The sequence below is a fragment of the Perissodus microlepis genome, chromosome 7 (assembly GCF_051167445.1).
Source record: "Perissodus microlepis isolate ML-2025 ecotype Zambia chromosome 7, ASM5116744v1, whole genome shotgun sequence".
Taxonomy (NCBI): Eukaryota; Metazoa; Chordata; class Actinopteri; order Cichliformes; family Cichlidae; genus Perissodus; species Perissodus microlepis.
Window position 1 is genome coordinate 22,277,255 of NC_140467.1, and position 14,893 is coordinate 22,292,147.

At 43.2% G+C, this 14,893-nt stretch overlaps 1 protein-coding gene across 7 annotated transcripts in view; it reads right to left on the reverse strand.

Moving 5' to 3' along the window:
* Nucleotides 1-3,633: 3,633 nt before the first annotated feature.
* The window catches only part of kif21a (kinesin family member 21A), a 57,341-nt gene continuing 46,081 nt past the window's right edge, over nt 3,634-14,893 (reverse strand). For all 7 annotated transcript variants that reach the window (XM_084934201.1, XM_084934199.1, XM_084934198.1 and 4 more), the window contains 7 exons: nt 14,653-14,789; nt 13,917-14,091; nt 10,241-10,405; nt 8,751-8,868; nt 8,337-8,507; nt 7,686-7,885; nt 3,634-6,324 (listed from right to left, as the gene is read on the reverse strand). In XM_084934201.1, coding sequence (XP_084790327.1) covers nt 6,234-6,324; nt 7,686-7,885; nt 8,337-8,507; nt 8,751-8,868; nt 10,241-10,405; nt 13,917-14,091; nt 14,653-14,789 — 1,057 coding nt within the window. In that variant the 3' untranslated portion in view covers nt 3,634-6,233. The remainder of the gene's footprint in view (nt 6,325-7,685; nt 7,886-8,336; nt 8,508-8,750; nt 8,869-10,240; nt 10,406-13,916; nt 14,092-14,652; nt 14,790-14,893) is intronic.

Sequence of the window (14,893 nt, forward strand, 5' to 3'; positions counted from 1 at the left end):
AATCTGAACTGAATTTGAAGTCTAAATGCTTCAGAGAAGCTTTCGGGAATGCAAAAAGTTGTGTTCTGAGATTCCTTGTTAACCTTAATCAAAATACTTCTATTACACAATTTTGCTTTTAATCCTTAAAGCTGCAAGTGTTTTTTTGTGTTTTTTGCTTGAAGTTGTCAGTGGATCTGGTTCTACAGAACTGCATTATACTCGTGCCTTGTGCCACAAATAGAGCTGAAATTACCAGAGTGTGAAGAAGCCTTGGCTGCTCCCTAATTACTGTCTCCTCATTCTCCCTTTCTCTTAATTTGCTGCGGTAGCTGCACGAGCCTCCTCACACCTCTGTTCAACCTGCAGAACTTTATTTTAAACTCAAGCACACAGCCCAAACTCTCAAACAGCCTAAAAATCAAACACTTATGCATAAAATGAAGTTATGAGTAGGGATAACTTTAGAATTCATGGTTAATGGTTCAACTAAAAGGTTCTCCTTTCCCCATTTTTTTTTGCCAGGGAAAAAAAAAAATCATTATTATTTAGATAAATCACCATCCTTGAACATTTGATGTGATGTAACAGATACAAATCAGCCAATAGCATTGGTAAATGTCATCTTATGTGCTGATAGACTGATGGCTGTCCACACGGCAGATATCAAAATTACTCATCCCACTCTTTGTAATGCCACATGGCTCTGTTTGGATGCTTAGAAAACTCTTTCATTCTCAAACAGGATAAAGTCTTTGACACCTAACCCCAGCAACAGCCACACACACAGCTCTGACATTCACATCAGGTGTTTGCTGATTGGTGCTGCCTGACAGTGCTGCAGATGTGTTATGATTTGATATGTTAGGTGCTGGTTCAGATTGATGTCAGTCAAGTCACCTTTATTTAAACAGTCCAAATGTAGGGTTTAGCAGTTATGTTATACAGTGTCCTACAGTCTTATCTATGTAGTATCAGAGTGTATTTGTACTTTTATAGTGGTGGAAGCAGAAGCTATTATTTATTCATCATCATGTTACAGTTACAAGAGTAAAATGCTGTTGGGAGGTGAGTAATTCTTGTCCTTTTTATTCAGTGTTATTTCCCCGGGTATCTCAGTGCTTCCCACCGTCGGGCCCCTCCACAGTCATGTGCAAACATTTGAGTGTTCATTAGACAATAGCAAAGCCTATAATTAAACATCTTCTAAACAAATTTGTTGTCATTTGCTTTAGATGATACGATTCCTACCAACCACCTATCTTACAAAAGGATACAACCAGTGTAACCGATGTAATCACACAGCTCACCATTGTAGCTGAAAGAAGCAGTCAGTGGTTGTAGTGGAAGGAGAACGTGTGGGCTTCCAAGTAACCTGTGCACCACGCGACGCACTCAGGTCTGATCATTCTGCGGTGAGCTTACCTCAGCTCACAGAATCATTCTGTGATCGGCAGACAAATGGATGAAACAACCTTTAAACCCAGAATACACAATTAATGATGTGTCACACTAATGGGATCATTGCGGTCAGCATCTAGAAGTCTTCTCCAGCTCACCCAAGTACTGTGCTATACTGACGGGGATTGTCCGCACATTTTTCTCCATACTTTTCTCTTCCCAGCATTTTGGTACAAGTTAATATTTCTTTCATCTGACCAGAGACTTTTTTCTGTTTCCCCCAAAACTGCACAGGCTCTTTTAGTTTTTTTTTAATTTAACATCAACACTTAATTAAAATAATCAATTTCAATTTTGAGTCATTAGTTAAAAAATAAGACTTATGTAATAAGTCTACTGTTATCACTTTGTCTAAAATTAGACTCATCTGTACAAACTGTCTTTTTTTAAAAAAAATTTATCATCAACAATGAGCAAAAACTAATTAGCAGTACTTGCTTGTTACTACAGGCTCAGGTTTTTCCTCTGAATCTTTATTCAACAACAACACAAGCATAAACACACCAAACAGCTGTTTGCTGTAAAACATTTGCAGGTAGAAACTGAAATCTGCCCGAGGAAGGAGCAGCTTACTTGCTACACAAAGATAATCAAATTAATAATGCTCCAAGTGATAATCAAGTAATTACTGTTGTAGTAGTAATAATAAAAATGCATATGCAGGAGAAAATTGTTAATTATTAGTACATAATCCTTTATTAGTACATAGTGCACTGAAAATGTAGGACTCAGCTCAGAAGAAACCGTATACTAAAAAAATGTATTGTAAAGAAGTCTCCTATAAAAACGCCGTCAGTTTTACAGAGGCTGGTTTTAAACAAAATTTTCCATCCATTTGCTTAGATTTATGGTCGTCTGATCTGCTGTCTGATGTCCGTCTCTCCCCCCGGGTTGTTTTTCTCATGATCTCAGCAGTGAAACTGGATTAAATGAAAACTCTAAAATATGAAGGATTTATAATGCTGAAATACAGTAAAACAAGATGAAGGTGTACTGAAACTAAAGAGGACAATTACATCTACAGGGTGTAAAGGATCAGTTTTAATTGAAACCACACAGGGATTTCCAGAGACCTGGTTTGAACTGGCATCTTCAAGTAGGACAATGTGGAATATTAGACAACTGCCTTGGAGTTTTGTAAACTGCATCTGTGGAGGCAGAGGATCATTGTAGTCCTTACATTGACTGTGACTGTTCAGTTTTGCATGTGTTACCCACTACTGCCATCTTGTGCCCAGTTTTCACCAGTTTAATTTCTGAAAGCAGTCAGGCGGCCATCTGCTCTGTAGATTGTAGCTTTACAGTGTGCAGAAAGGAAAAAAAAACAAAAAAAAAACCATCTATAGAAAGTTTGGAAAGATCATCTTAGGAGGAACCTTAAATCTCTAACTTGAAGATCTGGGGAAAGATTAACATTTCTAAGAGCTCCAAAATAGCAATAAATGCACAAAAAAAGAAAATGATAGTATTGCACATAATATTGCTAAAGTTGGCTTTAAAGTCCACAACATGGGGTTAGTTTCTGTTAAAACCACTTAACTAAGTAAAAGTGTAAATAATAAGAGTGTTATGTGAAGGACAAGGAGAGAAGGAGGTCCAGTCTGAGGGAGTTGAGGAAGAAATGACTATAAATAGTAAATAAAGGGACCCTTAAGGTGAAGTGCTGCCAAATCAATAAAATGAAGAACTCTGTTTCCTCCTGGAGGAGTCTCCAGGTAAGGAGGCTACCGTGGGCACACCAGTGTACACCTCTGCAGAGATCTCAGATAGTCTTCCACCTCAGATCAATTCCTTCTGGTTTGCTATGTCATTTATTACTCAGAGGATGAAGCAAACGTAGCAACAATGGCATCCTAACCTTTATTCTTCTCCCCAGTTTATCACTGGCTATGAACTATTGCCCTCTTGTAGCCAAATGTCATATCGTAGCCTGGTTCCCACAGGCCAGCTGATAGCCTGAACACAGCGATGAAGCAGGTTAACATTCCACTTTTTAAGAAGATGAAAAATTAAGGATGTCCAGGAGAAAAATAAAAAAAATAAATATTGAGTTATCAAACTTATTTGTAAAAACCAAAGACACATTTAGAGGTAGTTTGTTTGCTTGAATAAATCAGCCTACAGATATATTAATAGTAAAAAATAATATATAGTATGTAAGTATACAGAACCAAGAAAATCACACACAGATGGTTGTTTTTGACAGATGGCATTTATTCTGACCAGGCATCTGACATTAGAATCGCTACAGAGTCCGCCATTGGGGAATGGCTCCTAAAACAGGAGTGGGTGCGCCATGGGTACAGGGAAGAAGAAGGGCATAACAAACAAAACAAAGAAAAGAAACTAACCAAAGGCCACTAAACGTGACCTGCCACCTGTATGAAGGATAAGCTCAGTCCAAAGCATTACTGATGTACTCGTCAGTCTTTGTGCCATTCACGGTCCTCTGGGCTCTAGTGTGAGACTACGTTCAGATCGGTGGTCCCACAAACTAACATTCAGTCAGATTAGTTTTTTGTTTTGAACAGACATTGTTTACATACATTTCATATGTAGTTGAATAATTCCTACAGCTGCTGTTTCACCAAACATTCATAAATGACAGCACAATCATGACAGGCAGGTCAGTTAAACTGCAGAGACCACGAGTGCCTCCAGGAAGGCCCCACGAAGATCAGAACAGAGAGACAGATGTTGAGTAAATAGTCAGGAAAATAACACTGGTTGCGTCAGAAGGCCTCTCCTCTCCACAACAAAGAGATACCGTTACACTTATATACACACATACACAACTACGGTACTGAGTGGACCTCACCTGGAGCCCACGACAAGAAGCCCTCTTATAGGGTTGGGAAGGTGAACGTGTCTTAGCAGCATGGGAATTAGACCACAACTTAGCAGTGTAGGGTTAGTGAGTGTTACCAGCATGTGTGAAGAGTGAAGATATATTTGTGCACACAATGAAACATGGACAACAAGTGCAGACTTTCATCGGTGCTCAACCTGCTCACATTTAAGGATTAAGTGAATCTCAGAGACTAATTATGTTGATTTTTGTTTGGTTTTTTTTTACATGTGCTCAGCGGTTAAAGGTATATGATAAAGTTCCACTAATTAAAAAACAAAAACTGCACCGGACAAATTCTTCATCAATTAATTTTCTCACATTTATGCCTTTGGAAAATTTAGATTCCCAATTTCATTCATCGTGCATGTCTTTAAGCTGTGGGCGGGTGCAGAAACCCAGAAACAATCCACACAGGAACAGGGACACAGAGTCAGTCAGCTTCCAGATTCCTGTGAGGGGCCTGTGTTAACCACTGTACCACTTACCAGATAAATTCAAGATTTTTACTGTATTTGCTCAATTGTCCATCATAGGTCTTCAAATGGCTGTCATTATTATAAAACCTTTCCTGACCACTTGCACACCTGTGATGCACTGCCTCCACTATGTCAAAATCTTTGCATTATAAGTTTTAAACCTTGTGAGTATGGGAGTTGTTGAGTTGGTGAGCAAAGATTCTTTAAGTTTGGTTCGTTTCTACTCAGTCTTGTTCCTCAGACCCTTCAGGATGTACAGCCTGACCCCCAGAAGATGAATTCTTGGCGCGCACAGCCCAGTGAATGCAGAATAAAGTTACCCTACAGACTTCCAGTAGATGCACCTATTGTATAAATTTCAAAATCCTTGTCAACTAGATTTCAACTCATCTGAGATTTTTAGTAGCTACACGTATGGTATCAATTTGAAATCCTATGTCATCTTGTTCTGAAGTTATAATGGCTGTCCACGGTGCCCCTCTGGCAGGGTAACAACAGTACCCCATCCGCCTTTTATGACTGAAGGGTAATGATGATCATGCTTCTTGACTTGACACTGAAGACTCCTTCACTAAACTGCCGTTCAAGCTCTGGGTTGTACCTGAAAACCCAGGACCCTTCTGCTGAGAGGCAGCAGAAGGGTCCTGGGTTTGAATCCAGGTACTCTGGATTCCTCCCACAGTCAAAAGACATGCAGTGTATAAAGCAAGTGAGCTTATTTCCCTAAATGTCAAACTTTAGCTACTCTAAAGTGTGTTCTGTTTACAAGTCCAGCTGAGGACAGCAATAACAACACGTTACACATTTTTGGTCACTGATCTAAAGCTGCTGCAGAAACTGAAGGGAGCACAGAAGCAAGAGCAGGATGTTAAGGGGTAGAATGATTTCTTTCTCACACAGCCACTTTTCTTGCTCTTGGAAACAGGACTGATGGAATAACACTTCTGTTTCAAGTGCAGAGAAACAATCTCAACAAAGTAGAGAAGTGGGTTGTGAAGACCAGCTACCAACCCATTAGCTCTGCTGCACGTATGTATTTCTGTACTCTTACAACAAAAAACCACATCGTTTTTTGGCAGGGTTGCCTGTGCTGCATGTAAGCCGAGCTGCACTGATAGTGTCTACTGTGTGTTCACCACATCCTATAGTATCTTGTGAATATAAGTTCTTATAACGATGACAATAATGACAAACCGTCTAAAGCACAAGAAGAGAGAAATAGAAGTCATTAACAATACAGTTAACTAAATCCTGATTAGCAAAATCCTCTAAGCATACAGAGTCAAAGAAAAGAACTAATGCGTTAGCTTCCACTGTGATGAGATTACCGTTTCCTGTTGGCTCAGACATGAACGTCACATGATATGGAAGGTGCGTCGTTTAGGCTTGATAGTTAAGGGATCAAAGTGCAGGGCAGGAGTGCCTTTACGTCCTTCTAGAGTCAAACCAGGCAAGTGGTACCGTGTTCAGTTACTTGCAACCTCGTCTACACTGTCAACCACTTCCAAGGTGCCATCCAGTCCACCACGTGCACGCCAGATCTTCACAGTCCGATCACTGCAAGACACAAAGACACAAAAGTCGTAATCTATTCCATATCCTCTTAATGTCTATACATTTTCACTGATTTGAAGACTTTTTACTTGGAATTTACGTATAAAATTACCAATATGTATATGTAATTTGCTGATCACATACATAAATACGTGTAGAGGGGTGCCAAATTAAAGGGGAAAGCCAATATAAGGTATTTCAGTGAACTCCTGATCCATTATGAGCCACTAGAAAGGCTCACTGAAACTACTGGTTGGATGGAAATCTGTCATCTAGGAAAAGAACACTCCGATCAGAAAGAAATGTTTCATCAGAGGACAAAAGAGATCACCCAGAAGAGAAAATGTGTGTGAAATTGCAGCAACCCTTTCCTAAGGCCAGCTCTCTCACAGCATGGAACATGAGCTGGAGGTGTTTTTAACATTTGTGTGTTACCTAGGGCGATCGTGGCTCAAGAGTCGGGAGTTTGCCTTGTAATCGGAAGGTTCGAGCCCCGGCTCGGACAGTCTCGGTCGTTGTGTCCTTGGGCAAGACACTTCACCTACCGCCTAATGGTGTTGGCCAGAAGGGCCGATGGCGCGATATGGCAGCCTCGCTTCTGTCAGTCTGCCCCAGGGCAGCTGTGGCTACAACTGTAGCTTGCCTCCACCAGTGTGTGAATGTGTGTGTGAATGGGTGGATGACTGGATGTGTAAAGCGCTTTGGGGTCCCTAGGCGGGGCTAGTAAAAGCGCTATACAAATACAGGCCATTTACCATTACCATTTACCTAAAGATTGCACTACAGTTTTGTCATACTATGATTTAACAGAACAAAGACCAATGAAGCATTTCTCTCCAGTTTGACTTCTGTTCTTGGTTGTCTTAGCAGACCAGACCAAACCTAATATAAACTAATACAGCCAAGAAGAAAAAAATTAACAGCCAATTCACTGATAGTTTAAGGGGGGGAAAAAAGAGCAAAATAAGGGTTATCATCAACATAAAGCCTCATCTCCCTCCCTCGAAACAATAATGGTACATGACATTTGTATTCATTTTTCCTTGTACAACTCTGAATCCATCTCACTCCCTAAACTGTCACTCAGTCATCAAAACTCTGGGAAACCCTGCTTTATAAGGACAAGTGGATCTAAACTATGCTGGCAGAATGTCGCTCGCAGCGTAACAGACCCAATGGAACCCACTCACCACAGGGTCAATGCTCATGTTTTTACTTTAATTTGTTACCCATGTGTATATGAGCCTCAGGTGAAGTTGTTTTCCCTCATATCCAGAGAGACACAAACAAACAGTTGTTTGTCTCCCTCTCTGGAGACAAACAGAGAGCCTAAGCATGTGTGTCAGTGTGTGTGGAAAACTCACTCGGAGGCGGTGAACAGGTGGCTGCTGTTGGCAGAGATGCTGTTGATGGGGCTCTCGTGACCCTTGAGCTCCCCCAGTGTCCCTAGAGTGTCTGTGTGCCACAGCTTGAGCACCCCGCCTCTGCATCCACTCAGCAAGGCTGGTGATCCGGGGACGACACCAAGTGCACAAACCCAGTCACGGTGAGCATTTGGGACTTGCTGAGCACAGAGATGCATAGCAGTATGGTTAATAGTGAGAATGTCATGAATGGTTAATGATTTTGTAACTTACTGAAAGATTATGATCACAATGATGCAATCGCTACAGTAACTTGAGGGTATCATATGGAAAGACATCTTTTTCTTAATGTAAAGTCATGTGAAAACTGTACTTTTACTTTACTATCGGCCATTATGTGACAAAGAATGTGACAGCAAGGGCAGAGTTTTCTGCACATTGATTTACAGCAGGTTTTCCAGGAGAAAATCTCTGGAAAGACAATGATGATAAAAAAAAAAAAAAAAAAAAAAAAGAGGAAATAAAAATATTTTAGGCTACTTTTGACAGTTATAAAATCAAAATGAAAAAAAAAAATCTATATTGCATCAAATGGAACAAACATCTGAACGTCTCCTATCCATATTTCTTTTTGCATTGATCATCTAGTACCTGCAGTAGGTCTTTACGGTCTAGGTCCCACTTTTTGATGCCATTGTCTCGGGAGCCGCTGAAGAAAATGTCCCCTTGGATTACCAGAGACTCGATACCGTCGTAATGTGGTGGTTCAAAGTTGTGTGTAGGGCTGATGCTTCCCAGAGAGCCTTCAGTCACGTCAAACAGCTGCAACAGCAAAAACAATACATGTTAAAAGCGATGATATCCATCTGAACATAAGGGTTATTATAATAAAAGATAAATAAAATCAGTTAAACATGGGTTATGTAGCATGTCTAACCTAAGTTGTCCTTATATTGCATTACCGGATGACTCAGCTGCACAAAGAATCTCACTTTATCATCTGCCTCAAGAAACAAGTGAACATCAGAGATGTGAAGAGCAGCAGTTTGAAAGCCTGAAACACACCTTAATGTAATGGTCCTTGGAGCCAGTGATAACCAGGTCTTGGCTGTTTCCAGACTGATCCACAGTCAAGCACATAACTGGACCAAGGTGACCAGTAAGCTTTCCAGTAGAGGCAAACCTAATGCAGGAAAGGAAATGTTAATGAGTCTTTTGTTAAACTGTCAAGCCAAAACCACAGGGGAAATGCCAAAATAAAACTTAAATACATGTATCAAATCAAAGTACAAAGAGAAGATATTACTAAAGTAATGATATACTTAATATATCACTCATGAAAATATGTAAAAATGAGGTTTGCTGAGTTCTGTCTCAGAGAAAATGGGACCGTTCTTATACAGAATATTGAGTCACAGTTAGTTTAATCATCCAAAGTACCACTTACTGACTGTTATGTTCCTAAGATGAACAAAGAGGCAATTCATCACAGCTAATATCAGGCAGCTGTCAAAAAGGCGTGACAGCTTTGAAATGGATGCTTGTCAGGTTTTCATACACAATTAAGTTCCAAGGCAACACAATGAAATTGGAGTTTGTACTATCTAATGAAGTGTGTATGTCATGCATCTGAAAATGTCTGGGGAAATCATAAACACACGGTCAGTGTTATTGATGTGCATGTGTTTATCAATACCTCCATACAACACGTTTTAGAAAAAAATAAAAGAAAAAAGTTTTGATCAAACTTTCATCTACGCCTATAAAAAGTAAATCCCAGACGTAAATTTGACGTCCTCCTTTTAAAACTCTAGACTTCTTCAAATGCTCCTGTTACACAAGGGTCTGACCATTTCTCAGCTGGGTCACATCTCCCTCTCAAAACCTTTTCTCCTCAACAATCTTCACTTTGCCTAAAAACCTTACATGCATACAAACTGCTGTTAAATGTTACCTTTTTAAGGAAATACTTTAAAGACCATTTATCTGAAAATTGGTCTGTTGACCCACTTCCACCATGTTGTTTTGCATTTTGAAATCTAGCCCAGATACATCCAAAAATGTTTGAGTCTTGGTTAGTTAAAATATAGAAACAAATTAAGGCAGTGCCCATTTTTGATCGAAGGTTTTTTTTTTTTTTTTTAACAAAATAAAAAACATATTGAGGAACTGTAATGCACATAGTTTATAATAATTCATTAAGTCAATTTTGAAGACGTTGGTGGATGTAAGACATATTTTAGAGGTTGTAGGGGTGTAGAATGGGGTTTTAACTTTTATCAGTATTCATTTAAAACTTTTCAAGCTGTTGTGTGACGTCATATTTACAGACAGAATGACAAGAAAAATAAGGTTAACAAAAACAACTGTGCTGGCAGAGGGAAATAAAAACGAAGTGTCACGATAATCTGTACCAAACTCCAAACAATCCACACAAAAAGTACGATATTTCACTTAAGAAAAATCCCTCAGATTGTTAAATCAGACTGACTGCCACCCTGCTAACCCACTGTCTGGATATTACTTTTGCATTAATTTTGAGTATCTCTGCTTACCTTCTCAGGTCCCAGACCCTGACAGAGTTTCCAGCAGCAGCGTACAGGACTGTGCCATTGGGGTTGAGCGCAATCTGGTTGATCTGATTCTCTCCTGCAGGGATGGTGACTGTCCGGCTGGTGTTGGACGCACAGACATCCCCAACATTAACTTGACCAGAAGACCTGAAGATATATGAATAAAATATGTACAAATATGCAACAATTAGGCATAATTAGCATTACAGGAGGTGTAACTTTAAAAACAGGAGTGTCCAGCTCCAGGCCTCAAGGGCCGGTGTCCTGCAGGTTTTAGACGTGTCCTTGATCCAACACCATCCATCCATCTTCATCCGCTTTATCCAGGGCCGGGTCGCGGGGGCAGCAGCCTAAGCAGAGAAGCCCAGACCTCCCTCTCCCCAGCCACCTCCTCCAGCTTATCCGGGGGAACACCAAGGCGTTCCCAGGCCAGCCAAGAGATATAATCTCTCCAGCGTGTCCTGTGTCTGCCCCATGGCCTCCTCCCGGTGGGACATGCCTGGAACACCTCACCCAGGAGGCATCCTTGTCAGATTCCCGAACCACCTCAGCTGGCTCCTTTCAATGTGGAGGAGCAGCGGCTCTACTCTGAGCGCCTCCCGGATGGCCAAACTTCTCACCCTATCTCTAAGGGAGAGGCCAGCCACCCTTCGGAGGAAGCTAATTTCCGCCGCTTGTATCCGCGATCTCGTTCTTTCGGTCACTACCCACAGCTCGTGGCCATAGGTGAGGGTAGGGACGTAGATCGACCGGTAAATTGAGAGCTTCGCTTTTACACTCAGCTCCCTCTTCACCACGACGGACCGGTGCAGCATCTGCATTACTGCAGCCGCAGCACCAATCCGTCTGTCGATCTCCGGCTCCCTTCTCCCATCACTCGCGAACAAGACCCCGAGATACTTGAACTCCTCCACTTGGGGCAGGAACTCATCCCCGACCCGGAGTGGGCACTCCTCCCTTTTCCGGCTGAGAACCATGGCCTCAGATTTGGAGGTGCTGATCTTCATTCCCGCTGCTTCACACTGGCTGCGAACCGCTCCAGTGCGAGCTGGAGGCCTTCACTCGATGAAGCCAACAGAACCACATCATCCGCGAAAAGCAGAGATGAAATTCTGAGGCCACCGAAGTGAAAGCCCTCCGCCACTTGGCTGCGCCTAGAAATCCTGTCCATAAAAATTATGAACAGAATTGGTGACAAAGGGCAGCCCTGGCGGAGCCCATCACCCACTGCGAACGAGTCCGACTTATTGCCAGCAATGCGAACCAAGCTCTTGCAACGGTTGTATAGTGATCGAATGGCCCGTAGCAATGGGCCAGACACCCCATACTCCCCCAGCACCTCCCACAGGACACCCCGAGGGACACGGTCGAATGCCTTCTCCAAGTCCACAAAACACATGTAGACTGGTTGGGCAAACTCCCATGCACCCTCAAGTATCCTTGAGAGGATAAAGAGCTCGTCCAGTGTTCCGCGACCAGGACGAAAACCGCATTGTTCCTCCTGTATCCGAGGTTCGACTAGCGGACGAACTCTCCTTTCCAGCACCCTGGCATAGACTTTCCCAGGGAGGCTGAGGAGTGTGATCCCCCTGTAGTTGGAACACACCCTGCGGTCCCCCTTCTTAAAGATGGGGCCCACCACTCCGGTCTGCCAGTCCAGGGGTACTGCCCCTGATCTCCATGCAACATTGTAGAGGCGTGTCAACCAGGACAGCCCTACAACGTCCAGAGCCTTCAGGAACTCGGGGCGGACCTCATCAACACCAGGGGCTCTGCCACCAAGGAGTTGTTTAACTGCCTCAGTGACCGCGCCTCCAGAAATTGGCAGGTCATTCCCCTCATCCCCAGACTCTGCTTCCTCCTCGGAAGACGTGTCAGTGGGATTAAGGAGGTCCCCGAAGTATTCCTTCCACCGCCTGACAATTTTCTCAGTCGAAGTCAGCAGCGCTCCGCCAGCACTATACACAGTGCAGGTAGAGCACCGCTTTCCCCTCCTGAGACGCCTGACAGTTTGCCAGAATCTCTTCGAGGCAGTCCGAAAGTCTTTTTCCATGGCCTCTCCAAACTCCTCCCACACCCGAGTTTTTGCTTCAGCCACTGCCCAAGCCACATTTCGCTTGGCCTGTCGATACCTGTCGGCTGCCTCCGGAGTCCCACAGGGTAACCAAGCCCGATAGGACTCCTTCAGCCTGGTGGCTCCCTTCACCTCTGGTGTCCACCATTTGGTTCGGAGATTACCACCACGGCAGGCACCAACCACCTTGCGGCCGCAGCTCAATGCAGCAGCTTCGGCAATGGAGACACTGAACATGGTCCATTCGGACTCAATGTCCCCAGTCTCCCTCGGAATGCTGTTGAAGCTCTGCCGGAGGTGTGCGTTGAAGATCTTGCTGACTGGGGCCTCTGCTAGACGTCCCCAGCACACCCTCACTACGCGTTTAGGTGCACCGGGTCTGTCCAGCGTCCTCCCCCGCCACCTGATCCAACTCACCACCAGGTGGTGATCAGTTGACAGCTCAGCCCCTCTCATTACCCGAGTGTCCAGAACATATGGTGACAGGTCTGGTGATACGATTACAAAATCGATTATCGACCTGCGGCCTAGAGTGTCCTGGTGCCACGTGCACTTATGGACACTCTTATGTTCGAACAAGGTGTTCGTTATGGCTAAACTGATTTGCACAGAAGTCCAATAACAAAACACCGCTCGGGTTCAGATCAGGGAGGTCGTTCCTCCCAATCACGCCCCTCCGGGTCTCACTGTCGTTACCCACGTGAGCACTGAAGTCTCCCAGCAGGACATCAGAGTCTCCAGGTGGAGCACCTTCCAGCACCCCACCCAGGGACTCTAAGAAGGCTGGGTACTCTGATCTGCCACTCGGCGCATAAGCGCAGATGACAGTCAGGACCCGTTCCCCGACCCTAAGGCGCAGGGAACAAACCCTCTCATCCACCGGGAAAAACCCCAACGTACTGCCAGCAAGCCGAGGGGATATTGGAATACCCACCCCAGCCCGCCGCCTCTCACCAGGGGCAACTCCAGACTGAGACAGAGTCCAGCCCCTCTCCAGGAGACTGGTTCCAGAGCCCAAGCTATGCGTAGAGGTGAGCCCGACTATATCTAGCCGGTACCTCTCAACCTCACGCACTAACTCAGGCTCCTTCCTGGGGGCAAAAGCCCCCAGACAACATAGCCGCTGGGATACACAAACCCCTCCACCACGATAAGGTAGCGATTCACGGACAGAGCTGATTTAAATGGCAGCTACCACCTCAAGATGTCTTGAAGTTCTCTGGAGGCCTGGTAATGAACTAATCATTTGATTCAGGTGTGCTGACCCAGGGTGATATCTAAAACCTGCAGGACTCCTGCTTTAAAGGGTATAACTCAAATTGATGTTCATTTTCTTTAAAGCTAAAGAAATACTGCTAAAACAATAACAAATCCATAGACTGTATAACTTAAAAAATATTTGGGAAACAAGAGAAAAGAAGTGTGAAAACTAAAGAGCTTATTATTTTATCCATATTAAGTACATAAAGCTTAACTATACCAACTGACGGGGTTGTAAGTTTGCTATATAGAAACTATACAGAAAGTGTGTGCCAGGAAAGTGAACATAATGTTCATCAGTCCATAATAAATAGTCTTACTCACGTTAGTGTGCGGATGCATTTGGCCGAGTCCCGAATGTCCCAGACTTTGATGTAGGAGGTAGAGACGGTAAAGACCAAACTAGAGCTATAACGGACTGACACAACATTGTTGGGGTGACCCGCTAGAGACATTATCTCCTGACCCGTCACCAGATTCCACACCTTACAGGTCCGGTCTGCAAATTAAAACACCATCTTGTCATTTTCACCGTGATTTATGACAATATTAAAATACAGAGAACATTTCTGAGAACGGGATGTCAAAACTGAAGAGCGCCACAACAAAACTGATTGGATAAAATTTATCACGGTGCAAGGGATACAAAACAAAATCCATTTTAACTGACAGCAAAACTAAACAGAGCTGGACAGCACCTTCTTGCACTTGGAATGCACAATTAATCCTGCTGGGATAAATTGGCACTCTAGCTGATTTCCTGCACATTTAAATCCATTTGTTATGCTTAAAAGCTCCATCACCATAACAATGTTGTGGCTTGGACAATGTCATTTATGTTCCATCACCTCATTTATCCACCATATGAAAATCCTAATTAATCCTTATTGGCTTTTATATGTGGTGTTATGCTGTTATATAATAACACAACACCATGTCCAAGTGTAATAAATTACCATAGCTGTAACAAGAAGGCATCTGAAGAATACTGATTAGAGGTGTAAGATTAGAGTCAGGAGGTGAAAGAAGGAAGGAAGGAGGGAGGATTGTGAGCATTAACCTTTGGATCCTGTGAACAGCAGGTCGTCAGTGCAGTCAACACATAAAACAGCTTTACTGTGTCCCTCCGCCACATGAACACACTGTAATGTCGACGACCGGCAGCTCTTGGTGGGTGGGACCGGGTTAATGACGCCCCTGGAAAACAAACAAACCACCATCATAAAGGGCAGCATCACACATGGCAAAGTAAAAAAAGAAGAAAAAAAACTCCAACAAATTCACACAACAGACTCATGCAG